At 55.5% G+C, this 16,973-nt stretch overlaps 4 protein-coding genes across 8 annotated transcripts; 3 read left to right on the top strand and 1 right to left on the bottom strand.

The window, feature by feature from the left end:
- The first annotated feature begins 960 nt into the window (after positions 1-960).
- On the top strand, positions 961-3,661 carry LTA (lymphotoxin alpha). 2 transcript variants are annotated; one of them, XM_027603889.2, is made up of 4 exons: positions 961-1,686; positions 2,089-2,193; positions 2,280-2,385; positions 2,628-3,661. In XM_027603889.2, exons 2-4 carry the CDS (start codon positions 2,098-2,100, stop codon positions 3,038-3,040), a joined length of 615 nt encoding a protein of 204 aa, XP_027459690.1. In that variant the 5' UTR covers positions 961-1,686; positions 2,089-2,097; the 3' UTR covers positions 3,041-3,661. The 2 variants fall into 2 exon arrangements, with proteins under 2 accessions (XP_027459690.1, XP_035584504.1); XM_035728611.1 differs by having other exon boundaries at positions 961-2,193.
- Positions 3,662-5,131: 1,470 nt separating this feature from the next.
- On the top strand, positions 5,132-7,198 carry TNF (tumor necrosis factor). Its single transcript, XM_027603858.1, has 4 exons — positions 5,132-5,577; positions 6,063-6,108; positions 6,296-6,343; positions 6,641-7,198. Exons 1-4 carry the CDS (start codon positions 5,176-5,178, stop codon positions 7,060-7,062), a joined length of 918 nt encoding a protein of 305 aa, XP_027459659.1. The 5' UTR covers positions 5,132-5,175; the 3' UTR covers positions 7,063-7,198.
- Positions 7,199-10,063: 2,865 nt separating this feature from the next.
- LTB (lymphotoxin beta) lies at positions 10,064-13,142 on the bottom strand. 2 transcript variants are annotated; one of them, XM_027603868.2, is made up of 4 exons: positions 11,817-12,093; positions 11,349-11,400; positions 11,111-11,182; positions 10,064-10,681 (listed from the first exon to the last, which is right to left on the bottom strand). In XM_027603868.2, the coding sequence occupies exons 1-4, from the start codon at positions 11,979-11,981 to the stop codon at positions 10,227-10,229; spliced, it is 744 nt and encodes a 247-aa protein (XP_027459669.1). In that variant the 5' UTR covers positions 11,982-12,093; the 3' UTR covers positions 10,064-10,226. The 2 variants fall into 2 exon arrangements, with proteins under 2 accessions (XP_027459669.1, XP_027459670.1); XM_027603869.2 differs by lacking the exon at positions 11,349-11,400 and having other exon boundaries at positions 10,545-10,681; positions 11,817-13,142.
- On the top strand, positions 10,559-16,862 carry LST1 (leukocyte specific transcript 1). Of its 3 annotated transcripts, none has more exons than XM_027603917.1 (4): positions 10,559-10,759; positions 11,471-11,762; positions 15,797-15,898; positions 16,650-16,862. In XM_027603917.1, the coding sequence occupies exons 3-4, from the start codon at positions 15,815-15,817 to the stop codon at positions 16,782-16,784; spliced, it is 219 nt and encodes a 72-aa protein (XP_027459718.1). In that variant the 5' UTR covers positions 10,559-10,759; positions 11,471-11,762; positions 15,797-15,814; the 3' UTR covers positions 16,785-16,862. The 3 variants fall into 3 exon arrangements, with proteins under 3 accessions (XP_027459718.1, XP_027459717.1, XP_027459716.1); XM_027603915.1 differs by lacking the exons at positions 10,559-10,759; positions 11,471-11,762 and adding exons at positions 15,271-15,427; positions 16,148-16,170; XM_027603916.2 differs by lacking the exons at positions 10,559-10,759; positions 11,471-11,762 and adding an exon at positions 15,087-15,427.
- Positions 16,863-16,973: the final 111 nt, after the last annotated feature.

The raw sequence follows: 16,973 nt of genomic DNA, 5'->3' as shown, positions 1-16,973 counted from the left end.
AATAATCATGAGATTTGAGATGGCCAATTTTCTCAATCTTCCGAAACATGGATAAAATCATCTTTAGAAACCTTTTTTTTTTAACTTACAAATTAAGTAAAAACTGGCTCATTTTTAAGAATGTTCATACCAACATCTTTCATAGTAGCCAAAAACTAGAAACAAACCAAACGTCTATCAACAGAAGAATGGGTAAATAAGAGAGTATATTCACACAATAAACTTACATCATAATAAAAAAAAAATACTGATAAATGCAACCACATGGATGAATCTCAGAAACATCATGTCGAGTGAAAGAAGCCAAACCCAAACAGTACATTCTGTGTGACTTCATTTATATGACATTCAAAAACAGGAAAAACTAATCTATGGTGATAGAGGTCAGAAAGTGGTTGGTTATCTTTGGAGGGTATCAACTGGGAGAGGGGCATGAGAGAACTCTCTGGGGACCTTAAAATATGTCGAACTGAGGGGTGGCTACATGGCTATAAACAGATGGAAAAGCTCACCAGGCTGTAAACTTAAGAGACGTGCACCTTACCGTACCTAAGTTGAAAGGGGGAAATCTTAAACAGTATCCGGGCTCTGCAATTGCAGCTTCCAGATAAGCCCTTTGGTTGTCCCCACCCTACCCTAGCTCACCACCCTCAAGCTCCTCCTGTGTGGCCTTCCCTGTAGAGAGCTTTGGAAATTGCTACGTTCCTCAATCCCAGAGTATGTGTTTGTTTGGGGTTATATAAATCTGACCTGGGGTGCCTAGGTGGCTCAGTCAGTTAAGCGTCTGCCTTCGGCTCAGGTCATGACCCCGGGGTCCTGGGATCGAGTCCCACATCGGGCTCCCTGCTCAGCGGGGAGTCTGCTTGGAATTCTCCCTCTCCCTCTCCTGCCCCTCCCCCCAAATAAACAAATAAATAAATAAAATCTTTAAAAAAATAATAAATCTGATCCGCGGAGGCCACCCGAGGACATCCTTCAGGAGTGAGATGAGACCTCAGCCTACATGAATGCATGGCAACATCTCTCAGTAGGGGAACCATGACATTTATCTTCCCATCCAGGACACTTGTGGGAACAAAAGGGAGATCCATGAACATTTTCACCAGGACGACAAGCATAAACCAGAATGTCCAGGGCAAAGGGGTATATAATGCAACTTCTTGATAGAAAACCTGCCAGACGACCAGGAAAGTACACATACTGGGACGAGGGTGACTTGAACCATTTGGGACAAAGATGGGGGTAGAAGAGGAGGAAATGGGCACAGAGAGTAGCCTGTAATCAACCAAGGGTGCAGAGGTGTTATATATAATCGCTCTTCAGGGAACCGGGCCTCCAGCCCACGCCCCAGCTGCTCCCCCCCGCCCTCCTCCCCGAATTGACTGTCCCTTCTCTGGAACTCCTAAGCCTGACCCCGCTCCCTGGCCCTCCCAGCCCACGGTTCCCCTGACCCCGCTCCCTTTCCCAGAACTCAGTCGTCTGAGCCCCCAGTCTGTGGTTCACTCCTGGGCCTCAGCCTTTCCTGCCTTCGACTGAAACGGCGGCATCTTCTCAGCCCTGGGGGCTTCCCCGGGGCCCAGCCCGGGGCCTAGAACCCGCCCGCCGCCTGCCACGCCGCCACGCTGCCACCGCCGCTTCCTCTATAAAGGGACCCAGGCGTCCAGGCCCAGGGGCCCCGCATAGCAGGTGAGACTCTCCCGGCCCGTCTCCTCCTCGGGCTGCCCGGCGCTGGACTCCCCTGGGCACCCCGCCCCTCCGCCCGCGCCGCGGCCCCTCCCGTGCCGCCTGCCTGGGGCCGGGCCCCGGTGGGTTCCGAGCGGTTTGTTCCCCTCTCTCGGAGTCTTCATCAGCCAGTCTTTGTTCTCTCTGTCTCTGTCACACGTTCTCTGTTTCTGCCACGATCCCTCTCTGTTCCCTTCCCGTGTCTGTTTCTCTTTCTGTGGCCCCCCTGCTCACATTGGGGTTTTCCGGCCGGCACCTTGTCCCCTTCTCTCCTCTGTGGCCCTGGCTCTGCCGTGGCTGTCTCCGCCGGCAGGAGGCCCGTCACCGCCCCGGGCCCCGCCCCGCTCACTGTCTCTCTCCCCGCAGGTTCTCCCCATGACACCACCTGGACGGCTCTACCTCCTGAGGGTGTGCAGCGCCCCCCTCCTCCTCCTTCTGGGGCTGCTGCTGGCCCTGCCGCCTGAGGCCCAGGTGAGGCAGCAGGAGAATGGGGGCTGCAGGGGTGGCCCCGCCAAACTTTGGGCCCTAGAGCCACGCTCCACCCTCTTGTCCCCTAGGGGCTTCCTGGTGTGGGCAGCTCACCCTCAGCCCCCCGGACTGCCTACCAGCACCCTCAGAAGCACTTCGCACCAGGCACCCTCAAACCTGCTGCTCATCTTATTGGTAAACATCACCTGGCCGCCCGGACATGTCGCCCCCAGCTCTCCTCCTATGCCCCCTTCAAGGGACCAAGCATCTATTGCACCTCCCTCCCAGCTCCCCCATCCCCCAGAACAGAGGTACCCCACTCCCGTCTGTCCTCCCAGCCATCCCCCAGGAACTCGGCCCAGCACCTACATCCTCAGGGATTAAGAGTGCTGACCCCCAGGTTCTCAACCTCTCGCATCCCTTCTGGCTCTTCCTAGGAGACCCCAGCACCCAGAACTCACTGCGCTGGAGAGCAAACACGGATCGTGCCTTCCTCCGCCATGGCTTCTCTTTGAGCAACAATTCCCTCCTGGTCCCCACCAGTGGCCTCTACTTTGTCTACTCCCAGGTGGTCTTCTCTGGGGAAGGCTGCTTCCCCAAGGCCACCCCCACCCCTCTCTACCTGGCCCACGAGGTCCAGCTCTTCTCCTCCCAGTACCCTTTCCACGTGCCTCTCCTCAGCGCTCAGAAGTCCGTGTGCCCAGGGCCACAGGGACCTTGGGTGCGCTCCGTGTACCAGGGAGCTGTGTTCCTGCTCACCCAGGGAGATCAGCTCTCCACTCACACAGATGGCGTCTCCCACCTACTCCTCAGCCCCAGTAGTGTCTTCTTTGGAGCCTTTGCTCTGTAGAAAAATCCAGAAAAAAAAAATAATTGATTTCAAGATCTCCTCCCCATTTTGCCTCCATTCCGACCACTTCAAGGGTCACCGCGCCTCTCTTTTGATCCTTCCAATAGCCTCAAGTCTCCCCTGCTCGTGTTACCTGGCGCTTCCAAAGAAGGAATTCTAGGCACCCCAGGGGACCATACCTCCTTTCAGCAAACCCCAATGCTAGGCTGAGGATTTCAAGTCTGCCTAGAAATTCCTGCCCAAAGCTCTTCCTCTGTCCTGCCAGTCGAAAGAGGACCTAGCCCTGGACATGGAGGGGTCAGACGCCGGGGGAAGCTTGGGAGGACGGCAGAGAGGCAGGGGAGGGGGAATTATTTATGCAGGGGAAAACTTAAATTATTTATTTATGGAGGATGGAGGGAAGGGAATAACAGAGGGCCACCGGAAGAGAGAGAAATATGCCTAAGAGATGAAGAGCAAGAGAACATTTGGCATAAGGATAACACAGTGAAAGAGAAGACAAGTGGGGCTGAGACACTGGGGAGCTCTAGAAGGAAGCAAAAAACTCTTCAGGTCCAACCACTGCTTGACTAAACACCCCATGAGGAGACATCTGCACCTTCGATGAAGCCCAATAAACCTCTTTTCTCTGAAATACTGTCTATGTCTGTCTGTCTGGGAGGGGAGAATTTCCCAGGTCTCCCAGAAATGGAAGGAGGACAGGGCCTCAGAAGAGACAGGAACTGTGGGCCACAAGGAGACGAAGGGGCCTTAGGAGCTCTGGGGAGATGTGGTGGAATCACAGGGGTGAGGCAGCCCGACCATGGCAGGGAAACCAAAGGATAAGCTGGGAAGAAAAAGGTAAAATGGGGGCCCAAGGTCTGGAGGAGTGGAAGTCAGGGCACCACTGGCAGATATGGCCACGTAGAGAGGCTCTGGGGAATGGGGGTTACAGGGGTCCTCTGGGGAGAAGTGACCACACCAAAGGGTGTTCAGGACTATGGGGGTGGACATGGGGATCCTCTGGAAGAATGGAGTGGGAGACCCCCAAGGCTGGGGGGATGGGGAATACAGGAGACGTTTCAGGAGACATGGTCACACAGAGGGGCTCTGAGGGCTAGGGCTATCTCCAGAAATCCGGAGGGCACTAGAGGTCTTTGGGATACATGGCTACACCCAGGGGCTCTGACAGATGGGGCCTTCATGCAAAACTCAGGGCCTCAGATTCCCTTGGAAGCCAAGACTGAAACCAGCACTGCTGAGTCCCTGGTCAGAATGAAAGGAGAAGGCCTGCCCTCATGGGGTTCGTGAATTCCCAGGGTTGCTTTCGCTCCCACTGGGGCTGTCCCAAGCGTGTCCCTGCCATTTACCGCCCCCTCCCCAGCCCTTTCAGAGACCCCATCCACATCCCCCGCCTCAAGCTCCCCTCTCTCAAGCTCCTTTTTTTTTTTTTAAAGATTTTATTTATTTATTTGACAGAGAGAGACACAGCGAGAGAGGGAACACAAGCAGGGGGTAGTGGGAGAGGGGGAAGCCGGCTTCCCGCAGAGCAGGGAGCCGGATGCGGGGCTCGATCCCAGGACCACGGGATCATGACCTAAGCTGAAAGCAGATGCTTAACAGCTGAGCCACCCAGGCGCCCCTCGCAAGCTCCTTTTTCCCCCAGGGACCCAAACACATGTCTCAGGACCCAGCAGAGCTTTCCCTCCACGTTTTCTCCCCATCAAGGTGTCAGCTTTCTGAAGCCCCTCCCACGTCTAGCTCTACACCTACCTAAGTCCAGTCTGGAAATCAGAGGAACAGACCACAGACCTGAGCCTCAAAAAAAAAAAAAAAAAAAAAAAAAAAGGAGGGAATGGGAATTGGGAGCAGAGGGAAACTGGGGTCCAGCCTCCAGGGTCCTACATACACCGCAGTGACTGGCCCAGCAAGCCCCCCTCAGAATCCGAGTGGGGCGGGTAGGAAGTATCCTTGATGCCTGGGTGTCCCCAACTTTCCAAACCCCCGCCCCCGCGATGGAGAAGAAACCGAGACAGAAGGTGTAGGGCCCACTACCGCTTCCTCCAGATGAGCTCATGGGTTTCTCCACCAAGGAAGTTTTCCGCTGGTTGAATGAGAGCCTTTCCCCGCCCTCTTCTCGCCCCACGGGTATATAAATGCAGCTGTTTGCACACCCAGCCAGCAGAAGCTCCCTCAGCGAGGACACCAGGGCACCGGCCAGGAGAGAGAGAAGCAACTCCAGACCCCCTGCAAATAACCTCTCAGACGACACACCCCCAGACAAGCAGCCAGGCGATTCTCTCCCTCTAATACCCACTGCCCCAGGGCTCTACCATCTCCCAACTGGACCGAGCCCCTCTGGGAAGAACGCCATGAGCACTGAAAGCATGATCCGGGACGTGGAGCTGGCCGAGGAGGCACTCCCCGAGAAGGCAGGGGGCCCCCAGGGCTCCAGAAGGTGCTTGTGCCTCAGCCTCTTCTCCTTCCTCCTGGTTGCAGGGGCCACCACGCTCTTCTGCCTGCTGCACTTCGGAGTGATCGGCCCCCAGAGGGAAGAGGTGAGCGCCCCAGCAGGCTCGGCTCATTCTCAGGGGGTCGGGGAAAGAGGTGTGCTGATGGGGACCGGTGAGAGAGAAAACGTGGAGAAAGCTGGGGAGGCAGAAAGGGCCATGGAGAGAGATGGGGAAAGAGAGAGAGGGAGGGAGCTCACTGAATGCTTCTCGAATGAACGAACGAGCCCGCAGACATGTGGAGAAATGTGGGGAGAGATGTGGGGAGAGGGATGGGAACAGAACAAGTGATATGAATAAAGATGGTGAGACAGAAAGATGTGGACGATATGAGAGAGATAAGGAGAGATGTGAGGGAAGAGATAAGGAAAGATGAAGATAGGGTGTCTACTCGTGGAGGACACTCAGTGAAAGTGTTGTGCAAGGACTGAATGGTGAGAGAAAACTAGAGTACGAGCTACAGAAGCAGCCTGGCTGTTTCTCATTTAGGGGTGACTTGCTCTGATGCTAAATCTCCTTCTTCTCTCCAACAGCTCCCAGATGGCCTCCAACTAATCAACCCTCTGGCCCAGACAGTCAGTAAGTGTCTCCAAAAGCCTCTCTCCTAATTCTGCGCTTGGGTGGCGGTGGGGGTTGGTCCCAGGATAGCAGCAGTCGGGGAAATTCAGGGTTTTGGTTGGAGGGGAGGAGGCATGGAGGTCAAAGTAGCGGATCTTTCCCAGGAAGCTTAAGGGTCTCACCGTTTTCTTTCTTCTTTCCTCCTCAGAATCATCTTCTCGAACTCCAAGTGACAAGCCTGTAGCTCATGTTGTAGGTAAGAGCTCTGAGGATTCAGCCGGCGGGCAGTGAAGCAGATAGGATGTGGAGGGATAGGATTTGGGGGCTGAACTCAGGCTGAGGGTAGACAGACCTTGGAGATGGTATGAGAAGGACTCACCGGCCTTGAGGGGGATACTCAGAAGCTTGTGGCCAGATGGGAGGTGGGAAGACCGACAGAGGGGACAGGAACCGGATGTGGAGGGGTGTGCAGAACTTGAGGGCCAGGATGTGGAGAGTGGAACTGACAGGGTCACACTGACTCACCCCTCCCTCCTTCTCTCCTTCCCTCCAGCAAACCCCGAGGCTGAGGGGCAACTCCAGTGGCTGAACCGGCGTGCCAATGCCCTCCTGGCCAATGGTGTGGAGCTGACAGACAACCAGCTAATAGTGCCATCAGACGGGCTGTACCTCATCTACTCCCAGGTCCTCTTCAAGGGCCAAGGATGCCCTTCCACCCATGTGCTCCTCACCCACACCATCAGCCGCTTCGCCGTCTCCTACCAGACCAAGGTCAACCTCCTCTCTGCCATCAAGAGCCCTTGCCAAAGGGAGACCCCAGAGGGGACTGAGGCCAAGCCCTGGTACGAGCCCATCTACCTGGGAGGGGTCTTCCAACTGGAGAAGGGTGATCGACTCAGCGCTGAGATCAACCTGCCTGACTATCTCGACTTTGCCGAGTCCGGGCAGGTCTACTTTGGAATCATTGCCCTGTGAGGGCGCGGGACGTCCATCCTTGCCCACCTCAACCCCTTTATTATCTACTTCCTCTGACCCCCCCCACCCCCTTCTGGCTTAGAAAGAGAATTAGGGGCTCAGGGCTGGGCCCCAAGCTTAGAACTTTAAACAACAACACTTACAAACCTAAGATCCAGGGATGTGTGACCAGGACACTGGAGCATTGGCCCCTACCAAGAATGCAAACTGGGGCTTCCAGCACTCACTGGAGACCTCAGGTTTGGATCCCTCAATGCAACCTGGAACACTTGGAATGTGGGGATCAGGGAACCTTTAGTTCTGGCTGGAACGTCCCTTGAGAAGATCTCACCTAGAACCTGACATGAGTGGACCTCAGGCGTCCCTTTCTTTAAATGTTTCCAGACTCTTCCTGAGAAGGAAAGCCCAGCCCCTCCCACATGGGGCCAGGTCTCTCTATTTATGTTTGCACTTGTGATTATTTATTATTTATTTATTATTTATTTATTTACTGATGAATGTATTTATTTGGGAGGTTGGGGTGTCCTGGGAGACCGAATGTAGGGGCTGCCTTGGCTCAGACATGTTTTCTGTGAAAACGGAGCTGAACTCTAAGGCTGTTCCCACCTGGCCTCCTGGCCTCTGTGCCTCCTTTTGCTTATGTTTTTCAAAAATATTTATCTGATCCAATTATCTAAATAATGCTGATTTGGTGACTGACTGTCGCTACATCGCTGAACCTCTGCTCCCCAGGGGAGTTATGTCTGTAACCGCCCTACTGGTCAGTGGCGAGAAATAAAACGTGCTTAAAAAAGAAACACCGTCTCTTTCTTGGAATTAATTCTGCATCTTCCTCTCCTTGGGGATGGGAGGCCACTCCCTAAAGTCCTCTCTCTACAAGCCTGAACCTAGGGCACCTGGGTGGCTCAGTGTGTTGGGCGTCCGACTCTTGATTTTGGCTCAGGTCATGATCTCAGGCTGGTGGGATGGAGCCCCCGAGTCTCAGCTGGGAGTCTGCTTCTCTCCCTCTCTCTCTGCCCCTCCCTCGGCTCACTCGCATGTGCACGCGCTCTCTCTCTCTCTTTCTCTCAAATAGATGAATAAATCTTAAAAATAAAAAAATCCCTGAACCCATAAAATAAATACAAATAAAAGTTAAAAAAAAAAAAAAGATCCCTGAACACAGTTCCCACTCGGGGGACTACTGGGGCTCTGGAGACCCTGCATATAACAAAGCCCTGGCAAATAGGCCCCTCCCCCAGGAAACTGGAGCCTGAACCTAATTACCTCTCCCTCAGGGCACGGGAATTTCCGACTCTGGGAATTCCAATGGGGAAGTCCTGCACCTCAAGTGCCCAGGTGAGATTTCCTGCTGTTCCTGCTGTTGCAGCCTGAGAGAGAGAGTCTGGGAAGGGTCACATTCTCAGGCACCTGAATCACAGCCAAAGGACTTCCAGACCTTCAGGCATCAGGGCTCCAAATTGCCTGATCCCAGGCTCCCCCAGCAGCCCTAACTGTACAACCTGAATCAGTTACTGAGCCTCATCTCCCCATGAAGACAGGACCACCTCCCGCATATGGGGCCACAAGAGAAGAGAAGACCTAAGCTACATCAGAGCGCCCAGCATAGCACTTGGCAGAGTAAGCACTCAGTGAATTCTGACTTTCTTCCTTTGTCCAGCCACCAGCCGTTCTATCTGCTTCTGTCTCTCAGTGAGTGGAATTGAAGAGACGAAAGAAAATTTAAAAACAGGAATTGGATGCGAGTGAAGGACTCACAAGCCAGCTCTCACATATGTTCTTGGTGAATGATGAGGGGAGGGTCATGAGCTAGATGGGCTGGAAAGAGAAAAGCACCCTCTCTCCTCAGGAAAGTTCTTCTGGACACAGAGTCACACACAAATATGGAGTCAGAAATGAAGACGCAGGGACGCCTGAGTGGCTCAGTCGGTTAAGGGTCTGCCTTCGGCTCAGGTCATGGTCCCGGGGTCCTGGGATCGAGGCCCGCATCGGGCTCCCTGCTCCGCGGAAAGCCTGCTTCTCCCTCTCCCTCTGCCCCTGCTCGTGTTCCCTCTCTCGCTGTCTCTCTCTGTCAAATAAATAAATAAATAAATAAAATCTTAAAAAAAAAAAAAAGAAAAGAAATGAAGACCCAGAGAGTTGGAGTCCCCACCAGGTTCAGAAGTTGGGGTTTCCTTCCTGCCAGGCTGCTGGGCAGGGGAAAATTGTGTGGTATGCCGCAGGGGTGGGGTGACCCACTGGGGTGACCTAGATAGGGCCTTGGGTCCCTCTCTGCCTCCCTCAGCCTGGAGCTGAAAGTCGGTCATGGGGTGCTTGGGGTGTGGGGGCTGCTGTTACTCACCCTGGGGCCCCCACACTTGCCAACGTGCGGAAAGCGGACCAGAGGGGTGAACAAGAGGTGAAGACCTTCCATCTCACCCTGGATAGGGCCAAGGGCCCCAGAGTTTCTCCCTCTCCTCCCCAGCTTCGCCCTGGTGTCCCAGGCCCTATCTTTTGGCCTCCTCCCTCACACCCAATGAGCTCTGTGTTCTTCCTTGGAGGACAGTGGACTGTGGGTAGTGGCTAACGGGGCTTTCAGGCAGCCAGGCAGGCAGCAGGGAAGAAGTACTAGGCCCTCAGGGCCTTATTCCTTCTCCCCAGCCTGGTTCCTCAGAACGGGGCTGGCCTTCCCCTGTCAGGATTCCTGTCACTGACGGGAGGGACCCAAGAGAAAAGAATGCAGGTAGAGTCTGGCGAGGCCTCGGAGGATCTGCGAAGAAGGAGGCTTAGAGATGCTTTCGGTTTGAGGGGATCCCCTTCTTCCACCTTCCCACTGGGCTAATGCCGGGGCAAGTTCATTCAGAGACAGGAGGTGGGTGGGAAACCAGCGGATCTCCTTCTCAGAGGGCAGAGGCCATGGGAAGTGGTGTGAATTGTTTCGAGCAACCAGAATTAGAGACTATGTAACGACCCCTTGCGTACCCACCCTGAATCAAGACATGTGAGCACCTGGACACCCTTGTTCGGCAGCACTAAAGCTTTACGTTCTTTATTTTCTTCAGGCTCGCGATCAGTTTCCAGACAGTCTCCTGCATTTTCCCCACTGCCACGGGGTCCCTGGAGTCTGGGTCCCCAATATCTGGGCTGAGTCACACGTCCCTACCAGGCAGTCGTTTATCCCCGCCTCACCCCACCATCACCGCCCCGAAGAAGGTCTTCCCTCTCCTGTAGTCCACCATATCGGGGTGACTGATGTTGACGTACACCCTCTCGCCCCTCCGGAGCTGCACCAGGCCGCCGAAGCCCACACTCGTGTACCAGAGGGGCCCGTACTCGCGCGTCCGGGCCGGGTCCAAGACCGGGGTGACGGTCTCTGCGCCCTCGAGCAGCAGCTCCGGCGTCCCCGGCCCATAGGCGCCCCCCGCCCGGTACAGCCGGCTGCGCAGCGTGACCGAGCGGTCCGGCAGGCCCCCGCCGGCAGGGGGCGCCCGGCCCCGGTAGCCGACGTGACAGTAGAGGTAGTAGAGGCCGTCCTGCGGGAGCGCCAGCCCCTCGGCGCCCGAGAACTGCGTCCCGCTCCTCAGAAACGCCTCTTCTTTCTTCGCCTCCCAGCCTAGCCCCTGCCCCTTCGTCCAAGCGCCTGCGGAGAAACGGGGGCCTGTCGGCGCTCGGGAAGACGATCCTGGAGGAAGGATCCAGGCCCGGGACTACCGAGAGGGTGAGCCGGAGGGAGAGTGGGGGCTCTTAACCCCCTGCCGGAGCCGAGCCGAGCCGGGGGCGGGGCGAGGGCGCGCGGCGCCCCCTCTGCAGTGATTTGGGGGAGGGGACCAAGGGCACCCGAGTGCGGGGTACGGAGCGCGGTGGTGGGGCGGTGGGGAAGATCCAGGCGGGGTTTGGACAGCTCCAGGAGGGAAGCAAGAAGATGGATTGCGGGAGGAGCGGAAGGTGGGCACTTTAGGGACCAGAGGTGGTGAAGCAGGTCGGAAACCGAGCCCTGCAGTGACAGAGCAAAGGGACTCTAACTGTGGGCAGCAGCGCCGGTCCCTTGGACTACCTATGAGATCCTTACCTATGAGGTGGGCGGCTGGGAGCCTGGAGCTGAAATCTGTTTCTGCCTCCTCCTCTGGCAGCTCCTGTGACCCTGGAAGGGGGGGAAGAGTCTACGATTGGGGGCCAGGGCGGCCTTCCATGCATGGTCCCCCTGAGAGGACAGGGCGCCAGGGCGGGATTCCCGGGGATGCAGATGGATGGGAGCTGGGCATCCCTGAAGGGCTGGAGCAGGGGAGGGGGAGATGGTCTGCTCTTACCCAATCGCTGCTGGGCCTGGGCCCGTGCCCCCGGGTCAGTCGTCCCTGTAACCTGGGTGGGTGGGGTCACAGTGCCCAGAGTTCAGTGTTCGCTGATGCCAACCCCACCCCTCCCAACGCAGACCCAAGCTCCAGGCCTGGGGTCTTTCCTACCAGTCCCACCCCCAACACACATCTCCCTGGGAGGGAGAGCAAGCGAGGCATAGGTACTCAGACCCCGGGGCCTGAGTATGTCTTGGGAAGAGGAGAGGAGACAGCCAGACAACCAGGAAGGAACCTGGAGCTTTCAGGACACAACAGCATCGCGGGAACAGTGGAAAGAGGACCAGCAAAGAGGCAGACAAGGCATCCCCGCCAGGGACAGCCAAGCCAACTGAGCAGGATGAGACAAGAGAGCCCCAGGCGTAGCTAGAGGTAAGTGAGCATCAGCAGCACGCAACTCCTGCAGGGCTGGTCGCAGCTACTCACCAGTCCTCGTCCCTGCTCCTGGGGCACCAAGGCCAGCACAGCCAGGACTGTGATAGGCACAGCCAGCAGCAGGGTCACCAGGGAAGTGGCTCCTGCCACAGCCAGCAGGAGGCAGCCCTTTCCCTGGGGCCTCCTACCCCGGCCCTCTAGCCCCAGGGCCCCCATTGAGACTGAGCCAAGACCAGGGCAGGGGGGCTTTCATACCTCAGGGGTGGGGCCACCCCCTCCCCATAGACCCACACACCTGGCTGGGACTTTCCACACACCCCTGCTCCCCTCACCCAGCTTCCTGTTTACCCAGAGCTGGGGTGGGGCAGCTGGATGCCCGGGTTCTCTGAACTGGGGAAGAAGTTGGGGTGAAGTGACAGGCTTGTAGCGTAGAGCTGGAGGGGGCCTTAGAGATCTGGTTCAGCAGGGAGGGAAACTGAGGCCCAGGGAGGGCCAGTAGCTTACAGAGAGTCAGGCAGCAGAGCGGCGCGAGGAGAACACCGCACACCAGATTTCCAGGGCAGTCTGCGTTCTTCTACACCCCAGTGGTGGGTGCTGGGAAGGAGGGCTGTGTCCACATCCCTGAGGTCAAGGGCTGGAATAGGACGAGAACTGAGGTCTTGAGAGATGGATATCCAGGTCCCTGAGAAGAACTTATGCCAGCACCAGACCAAATCTCCTCCTTCCATTCCCTCATTCACCCCTAACCCCCAGAGCTTGGTGAGAAGCAGAGTTAAGCCAGTCCACAGAAATAGCAGCTGAAAGGGGCCTCAGCCTCTCCACTGACTATTGACTCACTGAGGAGGGATGGAAATGAGCATTACCTCCCTTGCTCCACAGAGGGTAGGTGGGAGAGCAATAGGGCACGGCCCCACCCTCAAAGAGCTTGCTGTCTAGAGTGAGCCCCATCCATTTAGCAGGTGCAGACTACATGTTTAGGAATAAATGAAGAAAGGACAAGTGAATGAATGAGGAAGCAAAACAGAGCAGCAACAAATGGTATGGTAGACAGTGCAGTGGGAGGAAAGACCAGGTCCAAGGGAGTTGGAGGTGGTCTCAGATCACGTCTCCTTCTTGATGACATCTCTGTGATTAGGGACTAATAATAATAATAATACAGCTATTATACAAATAGCACTTAGCAAGTGCTTGCCACTGATCTACACACTTTATATATAATAATTCTTTTAATCCTGACAAAAACCCTAAGAAGAAACTGAGGCACAGAGAGCTTAAGGAACTTATCGAAGGCCACACAGGAGTGGCAGAGTCAGGATTTGAACCCAGGCAGTCTGGCCCCAGAGCCTTGACCACAAGACAGTTTAAAAAAAAAAAAAACAAAAAAAAACCCCGAGTACTGACTTCAGATTTGTACATTTTAATGTATGTAAATCTTGCCTCCCTCAAAAAAGAAATGGGGAAACAAAAGCTGGACTCGAGTCACTGATAAGCATGGTAAGAGGTTTAGGGGTAAAATGTGTACTGATGTTTGCAACTTTGAAAGTTATCCAAAAAATGAGATAGAGTGTTAGGTATGTGATAAAGCAAATATAGAAAACTGTCCATTTTAGAATGTAGGTGGTAGGGATATGTTCACTCTAAAATTATTTCAATTTTGTTCTGTGTGAACATTTTAATAATAAAATGTGTGGGGAAAAAAACAAAACTGTGAATATTGTCCTGCTGTCCAACACGGGGAACATTGTAGATGGGGGGAGAGAGAAGAAATGCCAGAAAGTTTCTGAATTTGAAGAAGGAAATGCAAATGCATATGGACCCAGGCACAGATACCCTCCTTACCTCCTGCCCCCACATGATCTCCCCAGTCTTCACTCTCCGTAAGGACTGGGTGTGCAATCTTCCAGCACCCATCTCCCTCTCTATCTCAGTGCCACTAAGAGGCCTTCATCCAGGTCTCTGTCCAGAAGGTCTCGGATCACTGCCCTTGTGTGCCTAACATCAGAATGCTGCCTCCTACAGGCAGTCCACCGAGATTGCCCCCATTCTTTCCCAACACCAACTTGTCACCAGCTTTCTGTCCTAGACTATCAACAGTACTCATATACTCCTGTACATCTGTCTAGCCTAGCTGCCTCTGATTCTGTTCGTTAATCAGTCAAGTGCCCTGCCAGATACAGCCCCAGAACACCAGGCAAGTTACCCCAAATTTACCAGAGCTCCCACTCTGATGTGGGAGCCTGGGTGTGTGTCTACACGTACACATTGGGATCATGAGCTCTCAGCGGATGCAGTGTGAGGGATAATTGGGGAAAAACTAATCAGGGAAGGTACCTAGAGGAAGTATACACTCACTGACCACTTGCAGGATCAATAGGATGGCTGGAGATGTGGGGGATCATAGGCTTAGTTACAGTCCTCGGAGTCTGAAAGAAAAGATGTTGTAACCCTAACCTTCAAAGCCTAACTTCCTCTCCTGACGAAGCCAGGGAAGCATCCAGACTAGGGGAGACGTTAAGGCCAGAGGAGGGACAAGAATGTTTGAAGTGGCAACACCTCTCCACCCAGGCAGCTGCGGCCAGTCTGGAGTCTGTCTACCCACAGGCCACAGGCTCTGGATAAGCTGGGAGAGAGCAGGAGCCCTGGTAGGGAAAACGGGGCAGGGAGAGGCAGTCATACCCTGCAGTGAAGTGAAGCCAAGATGACGGAAGAGAGTATGACTTTGGGGTTCCCTGAGCCCTGGAGGCATCTGCTGTCCAGCCTCTGTCTCTGCTCCCAAAGAATTAAATACAATCCACTTCTGCCTCCACTTCCCCTCATGGCGACCACAGGTCCTCCTCTCCACCTGTTTCTGCTCCCCAACCCACCCACACACACACCCCAGCACTCCTCTTGAGCCCAGGAGGGTCCCAGTTTCCAGGCCCTGGTCAGTGCAGCTGGCTCTGGCGGCATGAAGTCGGCAACCCCCCTCTTTGCCCTCAAACAGGAACCAGTGGTTGCAGGGCAGGAAGTGCCTGAGGGGAAGTTATGGGGCCCAGACGCTCCTCCATGCCCCACTTCAGCCCCAGCAGTATCTGTCCGTGGGAAGTGGCTCCCCACACCAGCCACATAGGGCCCTGCTCCCCAGAGCAGCTCTGGGCTGAGGGAGCGGCCCCAGCTGCCGGGTAGCTCCGTGTTTCACTGGTCCACACACACACCACCGGAAACCCTGGTTTCTCCTCCGTCAGCCCCTCACCAGAACCTAGAACTACCCAGTGCTGGAGAGGCCCCCATGAACCACCTAGCCAGCCTAAGGCAGAGGAAAAGGGGTGTGCTCTGGAGCTCTGGGGTTCCAGGCCAGCTCTGCCACTTCTAGGCTGAACCTTCTTGTAAGAGCCTCGACTCAAGTCTCAGATTCCTCACCAGGGAAACGGGCACCATAATACCCTACGTGGTGAGGGTTAGCAATGACAAAGGGAAAGTGCCCAGGTCAGGATTGGCACATCAGTGGGGCTCCTCAGCCCTAGAACAGTTGTAACAGAGGGCCCCGCACTTTACAGATGAGGAACTTGAGGCACGTGACTTGGCCCAGGCCATTTAGCCTAGCAGAGCAGGGCTAGGTTTCCCGACCTCCAGGTCAGTCGTCAGTGCTTGACCTAATGGCAGCTTGTAAGGCATGGACAAAGGTAAGGTAACCCACTGCACAAGGAGGGTCGAGGGTATACAGGGAACAGAGGTTAGAAAGCACTGTATGTGCATTCTTGAGTAGCTGGCCAGGGGACAACTGGTGCGGGTGGGCAAGGGACCTTATGGGGAGGCCCAGAGACAGCAGGGATGGCAGTGGGAAGCCTCTGAGGGGTGAGTGAGGTAACCGGTGAGAGATGGGCCCCTCTGCTAGGAGGCGAGGTAACCCGATCTGGGGTGAAGAATCTGAGTATGTTTTTCTGCCTCTAAAACTGTCGGAGAGCAGGGCTGAGATACCCACGGCCAACCAGGAGGATGGGGAGAGCCGAAGGGAGAAATGGGTCCCTGATACCTACCCCTTTTCCCTGCAGGTCTGTGCCCTTACCTATATGGCGGGAGCTTGGGGCTGGGGGGGCTCCTGCTCCTGGCTCTGGTCATTGTGTCCGCCTGTCTGTGTCGGCTCCATCGGAAAGGTGAGCTCCGTCGCCCACAGCGGTGCCCCGGGTCGCCCCCACCCACGCCCTTTCCTACTGCTTTCCCAGAAGTGCCCGTCAGTTCCCACCCGCCCTGGGAGAGGAAGGTGGGAGAGAGGAGACGAGTGTGTCCAAAGAGGGAGGCTGGGGTTCTGGCCATGGGAACCACAGAGATGTCAGCAACTGAGGAAACACCCTCTGGGGGGTGGGGTGGGGTGGGGGGCTGCTGAGCTTCTTCTTTTCTTCCAGTGAAGAGGCTGGAGAGAAGCTGGGTGAGTCTCGGGGCCGGGAAGCGGGTGATGGGGGCAAGAGGAGGCTGAGGGCGGAGGCGGGTGGAGGCAAGAAAAGCTAGGGAAAGCAGGGGAGGGGGCGGGGGGGCATGAGAGAGCCGGAGAGGCGGAGAAAAAAGAGGCAGAAAGAGAGAAGAATGAGAAGAGCAGAGAGAAATGGTGTAGAGAAAGGAAAAGGGAATAAGACAGAAAGGAGAGAGAGGAAGAAACGAGAGAGAAATAGAGAGAGAACGAGAGAGATGCAGGGCAAGAGAAAGAGAGGGAGCATAAGAACAACAGAGACCCAGGGAGAAGAGGCAATGAGAGAAGAGAGCAGGGGCTCAGGAGGGCAGAGACAGAGGGCAGGGGTGCTGAGGAGGCAGTGAGGTACGGGGGGGGGGGGGGGGCAGCACCCTGCGGGAAGGACCGGGGGAGGGGTCTCCTCTGGTGACCTCCCAGCAGCACCTTCTCCCTGGCCCCAGGCCCAGCTCTCAGAGCAAGAGCTCCACTATGCATCTCTGCTGCCTGTGCCCTGGAGGGAGAGGCCTGACCTCAGCCACAGGGAAGATGCCAAGGAGGAACCCAGCACCGAATATGCCTGCATTGCCAAGAACTAAGCCACCGGAGCTCCCCCAGATGCCTCCCTGAATCCAGGCAGACCCTGTGGTCCACCCAGTAAAAACCATGTCCCGCCACCTTCTGTGTCTCAGGCTTCTCAGTCCAACTTAACTCCGTCCCATTCAACAGGGCCACCATAAACTTAAGCGACTTATCTTCCCACCCGTTCTGGGGTCGAGTAGTGATTT

The sequence above is a fragment of the Zalophus californianus genome, chromosome 7 (genome assembly GCF_009762305.2).
Source record: "Zalophus californianus isolate mZalCal1 chromosome 7, mZalCal1.pri.v2, whole genome shotgun sequence".
Lineage (NCBI taxonomy): Eukaryota > Metazoa > Chordata > Mammalia > Carnivora > Otariidae > Zalophus > Zalophus californianus.
The sequence above is the reverse complement of the archived record's forward strand: the minus strand, read 5'-3'. Positions and strand labels throughout refer to the sequence as shown.